At 44.2% G+C, this 9,213-nt stretch overlaps 1 protein-coding gene across 1 annotated transcript; it reads right to left on the bottom strand.

Moving 5' to 3' along the window:
• On the bottom strand, positions 1-2,930 carry LOC105907951 (uridine phosphorylase 2-like). Its single transcript, XM_031558109.2, has 8 exons — positions 2,880-2,930; positions 2,704-2,771; positions 2,403-2,517; positions 2,136-2,294; positions 1,789-1,903; positions 1,348-1,557; positions 1,119-1,265; positions 1-945 (listed from the first exon to the last, which is right to left on the bottom strand). Exons 2-8 carry the CDS (start codon positions 2,754-2,756, stop codon positions 803-805), a joined length of 942 nt encoding a protein of 313 aa, XP_031413969.1. The 5' UTR covers positions 2,757-2,771; positions 2,880-2,930; the 3' UTR covers positions 1-802.
• Between the last annotated feature and the right edge of the window lie 6,283 nt (positions 2,931-9,213).

The raw sequence follows: 9,213 nt of genomic DNA, 5'->3' as shown, positions 1-9,213 counted from the left end.
TATAAAGAAACATTTACTTTATTGATAATATATGTGTGTGTGTGTGTGTATACAATATAATTACATGCATAAGGGTTCAACCAAATTTGACATTCTGCATTACTAGCACATTCTTTGAACGCATGCCAAACCTGACTAGGCCTCATTTGCTCACGTCTCTTTAAGTTTCATATGGCTAATGGAACAAAATGGCCGACAATGGCCAAGAAAAATTCAGCAGCCAATAGCTACAAACTGTAGTTCCTTACATTTTCACTCAGAATAAGATATACTTAATATATATAAGAAACTTTTTATTTTGTTGTTATCAGAAATGTCATCATTCAAAATAACACATTTAGTAGAGTAAAAACATTAGGCAAATGTATACAATGAAATTATACATCAAAACATAAAAATAAAAAAATACATATATTTGCAACATATACAACTAGGTCACAAAGTGAATGGAATATACACATAACATACACATATTGATAACTGACAAACTAGTCAGTTTATGTGGCTCATTAATCTGTAATTAGTTTACACTGTAAAAAGATGGACTAAACGGCGTCCTAAACTAAATATGGATATTCTGGTCTAACAATAAAACTCTTGTTTATGTTAAAACCACCACATGACCTATAGCACACTGAAGTCGTAACCCCCCCCCCCCAAGAACAAAGAGGTCCTCCACATTCACTTCTACACAAAGCACCTATCACTATCCTTTAAGCAGTATCCCCTTTAAATAACAGAAATATTGACACGTATGTACATATACACAGATCAACAGATCAGGACGCTTGTTGCTCTACGTTTAGACAATCAGACCCAGGCGCTTCTTGATGAAGTGGGCGACTAGGTTCTGGGGCCTCTGCTGGTACTCCGTCAGCACCTCATGGGGCGTGGAGATCTGGTCTCCGTCGAAGCGGTTCAGCAGAGTCACACAGACCACAGCAGCTGCAACAAAACAACAAGGCATCATATAGATGAACAGATAAAGGTTGGTGCTTGTAACACTGTCATCATAGGTTAGGTATCTACTGATTGAGTTGGCAAGGCAGCTATATGGACTGCTGACTGTCTTATATAATGTCATGGCAGATGTGAAGGTAGGCTAATGAGTGTGCTACCTTTGAGGTTGCACATGTGACACATGGCAGCGAACACAGTGGACTCCATCTCAATGTTCCTGACACCAGCGTTATAGGCTTTCCTCAGGTACTCCACCTTCTCCTCAGTGGAGAAGGAGCACAGAGCTCCGTCCAGCCGGCCTTGACCTAAGACACACATCATCAGTCAGTAATCAACCCTATGGTAACTTTATTTCAAGTGTCAAAACATGCAGTAATTTAACAGTACCTTCATAGAAATCACTGGTGCACATAGTTTTCCCAATGACGGTGGGCAGTTCAGGCATCTCGCTGGCGTACTGGCTAAGCTCCTCGGCCAAGTCCGCATCCAGCTCCGTGCTCCTGATGATCACCTTCCCCAGGATCACCTGTTCAAACTGGGGTCTGAAGAAGCAGTCCACTGCTTTGTCTGTGATCACCACAGTACCTGGGGAAATACCTTGGAGGAAGAAAAGAATGTGTCGGTGGCCATTCACTATATAATCACATGTTTACCAACTATTTTGGGCCTTTCACAAAGGTTTTAACAACTGTATTTTCACAAACGTACTTCAGTATAGACAACATAGATTTTCCCAAAATTGTGTGTCTGCCTAAGGAGCTTGGCCTTGGCACTTTTTAGAGCCACTTGAAGATCAAGAAGTGTATGAGAACGTATGTCTGAACTTACCAACTCCTCCTGAGGTGCCGAGACGGAAAAGGTTGACATCATGGCAGCCTGCATGATGGAGCAGCTTGATCATCTCGTGGAGCATGATGGAGATGGAAGGCACACCCATGCCATGCTAAAGGGAGAGAGAGAGAAAACAAAAGGAATTCAGTGGTGTTCAATGCAAACTCTGGGATGTTTCAGACAAATAAGACAAAGAGTGCGTTTACAGCTCTTTCTTTCGCTTTATGGTAAAACACAGAGTCATAGTCTGTTGCATAATGTGTAAACAGTGAAAACACAGATGGCTCGCTGAACTTCTGTGAACTTTCGTCTTTATGGTGGAAAAGCTGTGTTGAGTAACGTACACTGATAGAAAGCACGGGCCCAACTTTGTACATGGAATAGCGGTCTGTTCCTTCACAGATATCAGTGATCTCGTCCGTGTTCCCAGGCAAGCCCAGCTCCTGGTGCATGAACTTGGCAAAAGCCCTCATGCGATTGCCGCTTCCGCCAACACACACAAACTACAGGAAAGCACAAGAGAGAATACAAAAATCAGATGAGTCTCCAGTCTTGGGTAAAGTCCAGATAGAAGGCATGATTCGTTTGGAATCTGAGCCGTTCTCACAAACCTTGACGTCCCCAAACATCTCCGGCAGGTTGTGGGTCTTGGTTCCCAGGCTGAAGTGGTAGAGGATGTCCTCTTCCATGGAGTCCAAGTGGGGATTCTTCACATGAAGTTGTGGTCTTTGGGAGCAGTAACAGGAACCATGAGTTTAGCTACTTAGATGAGGTTCACTAAAATATTTTAGTATGTCCTGTTTCCATTACATAGCAAGGAATGTAATTAAAGCTTTCTTCTTACAGATGTACAAAGTCCTTTCTAACTGGTAAATTAAAGGCTGGCTACCTCATTATACACAAATAACTCACTTGATATAGTCTTCATCCTCCTTTCCCGCGCAGTTCAGTAAAATGGGTGCCATGGTTAGTTTGCTGTGCTGTGAAACAAATGAGAAGTTCACATACTTTCCAAAATACATTATTAATACATAATTTCAAAATGTGAACTCTAAGATTTTAGAAAATCAACCTGTTATTTAACTGACCTTGGAAATGAGAAGATATATGTGCTTGATAGTTAAAGTGAGTTCTTGTCACGTCTGTAGCTGAATGAAATGAAAAGGTTTCTGGCTGTAGTTGATATACTGTTGAACCTGTGACCAACCCGCCCCCCTTGGTGACCAGTGGACTGATTGTTTGCCGTTCCCTCCCCTTAAACACATTCAGCTCTCATGGATGACAAACTGTCACAGCAAACAGTGCAAAACATGCAATATGCCGTTTAAGTAAAAAAAAAAGAAAGAAGATAAACAGGTCTGAATCCTCAAAGTGTGTTGCTCTTTCTTTTACTGAGTGTTACATAAGTTCGTGGTATGACTACTCCCCAATTATTTGGATTGTGTGTCAAAAACATACACCCTTATGCAATGTAACAGGATATACACTCAAACGATTGGTTATGCACAGGCTTTCCAGGACTTTAAAGAACACTAATAGGTGTATGCAGTTCTACATAGCTACAAACAATCTGCATCAATCTGCATGCAAGGAAAATATAACGGAAGTACCAATGGCTTCATAGGTTTTATTTACATAGGTTCAGACTGTCCTGTGTGACATACATAGACTATGCCCAGAAGGCCATAAAAACAGTAAAGAACAATTATGTAAGTTCATCGACAGAACACCAGAGAATAACATAAACATAAATCAGCAACACCCTGGACTATTTAGGAATGCATAATATATACACACACACACACATATATAATTTAAGTGGATTGTCTTACTCACAAGAGAGTTATTACAAAGAAATTGTGAAAATCTCTCCAATTTTAAAAGCAGAGTGTAATAAATCTGGGAGATGTATCTTTTGGTTAGGGGACATGTCTGGGATCCTACAATTGGAAAACGGGTCTACAACTTATTCAAAGTTAGGTTCTTATCATATCATGCAGCATTCCTGGTAACATTGAAAACAAAATGGCACAGCAAGTCAGCAGAACAGCACTATTGGACTTTTAATGCAATTTTAACAGCATAACTACAAAAAAATGCCACGCAATCAAGATAGAAAACATACACACATGCACACACCCACACATAAGCATCGCACATTCCTTGAGAGTGAACAACTTTTCCCACCGAAGTGCTGAGCCCATCCTCCGCAGTCAGAGAGGAAGAAGCCTGCCACAGCGAACAGTGAGCTCCTGTGCGTGTCCGCAGGCCTCCTACTGTGGAAGCTTCAGGCGCACTGCGCCGCCTGCCAGAGCAGATGTCGCACCTGCAGCAAAAGAACATGGCCTCTGTTCAGTAGCTGTCCATCAGCATGTTGGGTATTGTCCGGCAGTGGAGTGAGATGGTCTCTGTACGTAGGTCAGCCCTCTCTGTGTTTGTGTGGTACCAGTAAGAGTTTGCCTTCCCCTTCCATGGGAGTAGTGAACTTACAACATCTATCTTTAGAATACATGTAGCTGACATCACCTTAGCACTGAAATACCATTTAGTCAAATCTTCGCATTTTGGGCAAGTATGGTGGTTTGTATGTTTTTGAGTGGAGGGGTCACATAAACTGGACTGGTGTGGTGGGGGTGAAACACCTACCATGTGCAGGAGCTCTTCTGGGATTCTTGTCTTCCTCTAGGTAACCAAAGCTCAAGAGTTTGGACATGTTGACGGGGGATTCGTCCTTGTTTTTAATGTTGCAGAAACACAAAGTTTAACTGTCAACAGGAAGAGACGAGGGACAAAAAAGACAAAAGGGACCAGTTTCTGACAAGAATGTCATCCTTCCAAAAGCACCGTGTTCAGTGGCAATTTACAATGTCACCCTACACTCAGCTGAAACTGTGCAGTAAATGTGTAAACTGAAAGATAGATGGATGGGCTGTCTAGTCATATCCACCCCCACCCCACAAAAGAAAAAAAAAAGTTTGGGGAATTATTACTGTCTTGTTTGACAGAGCATATCATCCAGTAAGCGATTAGAACAGAGGGCTCAGCAAGTGCCAGAGTCGCCTCATGCCCAGAACAGCCCCCGTTTGCGCCTATATTTACATATTTCAGAGGTCACCGTGTTTTCGTAAGTCCAATCATGCTATTTGCTGAATAAATTCTACAGTAAAAAGAGCCAAATTAAACAACTGAGCAGCCCTGTCCTCTTCCCCCCACTTCCCCATCAGCGTCCTTAGGTTACTGATGTACTGTCCCATCGGGCACTTGCATATGCAGAGCTTGTTTATGCACAAACGGCTGCTCTTTGATCACTGTTTACTGGCAGGTAGGGCCATAATATGTCAAAACAGGCTTGGAATACATGTATATACACGGCAACAAAGGTATGAAGCAAAAGCTCATTTTCACAGATCATAAATAAATGTGTGGGTGAAAGGTTTATTGCTGCCTTGACAATTATTACCAATGATAGAAGGACACTGACAAAGGACCTGGACCTCTGAAACTAGATTACTTAGATATTGTAGGCTCTTGTGAATATGGCTAATGGCAGACAATCTGGCATTTATCCATCAACAGTATACTGCTTCACCTGCCCAATGTACAATGCATTGAACATTATGTTCTTATGGCTGTGTCAGGTCCTGTTGTCACTTGTGGCACTATGCCCACAAAACCTGAATGCTTTGCGTTTGCAGTTCAGACATTCTTTGAACCCAATGAAAAAACAAACAAACACATTTGAGCATCCACCCTTTGTGCTTACTTTGGCTTTCAGTTTCCTTAGTTATCAGGGAAAGGTTACATATTAGATATAAAATCTATATCCCCATCATTTGTGACATTTTCAAGGCAGCCATTTTACTGAGCAACTGTGAGATAAACACTGTAGTGACAAATTTCACACTTGGATCATTTTCTAAAAATCAAATTAGGCTACTTGTTCCAGTTACAATTAATACAAAACAGTTCAGGGGGACCATGGAAATGTCCCCACTCTAGTGGCATTTCGCTTGTTGGCAACTGAACTATGGTATCAAAGGTACTTTAATGCAAAATTACACATTTTTGAGGAACCTCCAATTATTTAGATGATGTTAGATGATTTAGACTCTAAGGGCCTCATTTACTAACAGGATTGCGCCCATTTCAGGCGTAAAATAGCGGGTAAAGACATAAAACCGTATTTCCAAAGGAGGCGCACCTGAGTAAAAGCGCAGATTACTGCTGCTGGGAAGTGGGTGTGGGAAAGTGGGTGTTCGTCGCAAAGAGATGGGAGGAGGTGTTTTAGCATGACATTTTAGCTGCTAAATGAAAACCATGTGCCTGCTAGAATTTTCGGAAATGTAATTTTTTTTTTTAAATGTTTGTATTTGATGTATCATTTAATAGGCATACAAACAAATAGAATTACAAACTGTCCCACCAGCTAGCTGTTCGGGAAAAGTTTGGCCACTTCTTACCCAGAATCACCGCTCATTGTATGGTTTAAAGTTAAACGGTATTTTCACTCATAGTTCAAGCACACCGAGTACAGTGCACACCTTCTGCGTAGGAGTAACGCGTATCTATTCAGGAAAAGTACTTGTACTCGAAGTACACTAACTAAACTACCGGTAAGTAAATTGTAGAGACATAGCAGCATATTAATTTCACCATACATGTTTATTTTGACGTTATAGCCTCTCAAGCGCAAGCTACCCCCAGTGCCATGGCAACCTACAACTACAGTTTTCAAATGTGTTCTTGAAAAGCATGGTTTTCAGTGTTGGAATACGCCGTTTAAAAGTAAGGGGTGTCGTGTATTCCTACCAGACTATTTAACGGGATGCTATGGAGCAGTTAACCTGGCTATTAACTATCCTAGCTATCTCTAGCTTAGGGAACCATCTTAAAAGTTTGCAGTTGCCTGTGTGTGATTACCTCATGTTAATATGTGTGAATATGAACTCGTGAACATAAACTCGTTAATATGAAGCTGCACAGGCATCCTGAGGGCTAACCATAGTAACCCAGAAACTCAATGTTCGCTGAAAAGTTTAATTTCCCAAAATCAGCTCACCAATAAAAGACGGTCTTGAATTCAAAGTGATAACAACTTTTAGTGTGGACGGAAGGGCTAAATGGAGAAATATTTATGAGTTTCTATATTTACCCGGGTTAGTTTGCTGTAACCTCGTATATCAAAAGCTCTAATTCTAATGTTAACTCATCATCCATGGTGGAAGGAACACGCAGGCTGTTTCGTCCCTATTTTAGCTGCGCGCTAAATAACACTAATGGGCGGTGTTTGGCGCAGATGACGCGACGACGTTCTTGTTTGATAAATACGATGCAAAATACTGTGCGCTATATGCGGTTCCTTATCGCAGTTCACTGCGATATAACAGTACGGTACATGACACTAGTCATGGGCCTAAATCAAAGCATTTATCCATTCACGCCTGAAAGGCCGCGAGATCTGTCAGCGCGCACTCCTGAGCCCGCCCCCTCAGGAGTCCATATCTTGAGTCGCGCCCCACAGATCAGTCTCTTTGAAAACTTCGCAAGAACAAAGTGCCAGCTCCAAGTATATCCTTTACGCTACCTGGTCAAAGTTTTGTATGCCTATTGCTCATTACGAGTTTGTGAACTAATCAGGTTTTTTACCCTCACTAGCTCAGAGCGCTACAAGATTCGACCTACTATTAAGAAAGTAGAGTCGCTATCCTAGCTGGTTAGCTGGCTCAGTTTCTGACTGGCCTGCTAGCTTTTTGCTACCCAACATTCAGTTGTGTGATCGCGAAATTAACTTTCTTCTCATTTCAGAATACGTCCAGGCAGGCTTGCCCCGGCTGCGGGCACGCCAGGACGACATCTACGCTAGCATGACGCTAGCGAGGGCCACCGAGTTTGGCCCCGGGCAGCGTGGTGTCAGGCAGCCGCTGGGTAGCCACTGCCGCACCCGCTAGCCTCTTCCCGTCTGACGAGAGCTACCAAGTCAGCTCGTTAGCTGGCTAGTCCACTGACGACCCTGCGAACTGAGTTGCTGCCTAGCTGCCGTCAACGTTGGGAAGGTAAGCGAACTATGTCTTATTACCTTCGCTGGCTTAGTGCCACGAATTAAGGCTTATAGACTTAAAATTCGGGCTAGCTTGTTAGCTAGCTAGTCCACGGACTACCCTGTGAACTAGCTTGTTGCCCGACGGTTATCACCATTAGCTAGCTTGTTAGCTTGATAGCGGGCTAGTCCACGGACTACCCTGTAAACTAGCTTGTTGCCCGACGGTTATCACCGTTGGGGAAGTAAACGAACTCGGTCTGTACTCCCGTTGCTAGCGTGAGTTCCGAGAGTTAAGACTTCCTAGACTTAAGAAGTTGAGTTAGATATCTAGCTTGTTAGCTGCTAGCCTACTGGGTTTTCGAACTCGCTGTACAACTTTTCTCTCGTTCCAGTGCCTCCCATGCTGGGACCACAGGGATGCGGGAGAGCCGACGCCTGCTCAGATTGGAGAGACTCTCCCAGCTGAGCAGTGCACACCGTCGGCAACAGGTAGCGGGGGTCCGGTAGCCGCTTCGGCTGCAGCCCGCCCCCGCTCCACCATCCCAGTACTTCACCCAGTGGAGCACCCTCACCGCTCAACCAGCCCATTCCAGGGGTGGATTCGGGCTGGAGATGGAGTGCCTGCTGGGCGACGGCGAGAGGGACGTGTGTGAGGTCGGCGGCACCCCGGTGCCAGCCCCCACACCGAGAGAGACTACACGCTGCTCCATGCAACCTGCATGTCGAGCGCGGGGTGTCAGTCCTCACAAGCACAGCACTCACATGTCACAAGCACTGCCCCTGTAGGCGCTGCAGTAAGTCATGCATGTGTAAATCCCCCCTCAATGCATCCACCACGGCACCCATATGCCCACATGTTTACAAGCAATGTGAAGTGGGCCTCCAGATCTTGACCCTCCCTCCCCGAGCGGAGCGGACACAGATCTGGACAGCAGCAGGTGTGTCATGAGCGGGTTTACTCCCAGCTCCACACCGGCTTGCTGTCCGCCGTGGGTGAGGGCTGATCAGGTCCCAGCGAACCTGATCGCCTGCTATTGAAGAGAGGGGGGAGTGGACTCCCCACCACCATAAAAGACTGCCCACCACTCACATGCAACCTCATGTCGAGCACAATGTATCAGTCTCCACAAGTACAACCCTCACATGTCACTAACACTGCCCCTATGGGCGCAGTCATAAGTCATGCTTGTGTAAATTTCCCCTCAACATATCCACCTCTGCATCCATACACCCTCATTTTTCAAACGAATGTGAGGGTGTGCCCTCAGATCTTGACCCCCTCCCTAGACAGAGCGGGCACAGACCTAGACATGGGCAAATTGGCAATGAGCGGGTTTCACTCCCGACCAATTATTCAGCTGAACAGATCAGCATGACATGTT

This window comes from Clupea harengus, chromosome 2 (assembly GCF_900700415.2).
Source record: "Clupea harengus chromosome 2, Ch_v2.0.2, whole genome shotgun sequence".
Classification (NCBI taxonomy): Eukaryota; Metazoa; Chordata; class Actinopteri; order Clupeiformes; family Clupeidae; genus Clupea; species Clupea harengus.
The sequence above is the reverse complement of the archived record's forward strand: the minus strand, read 5'-3'. Positions and strand labels throughout refer to the sequence as shown.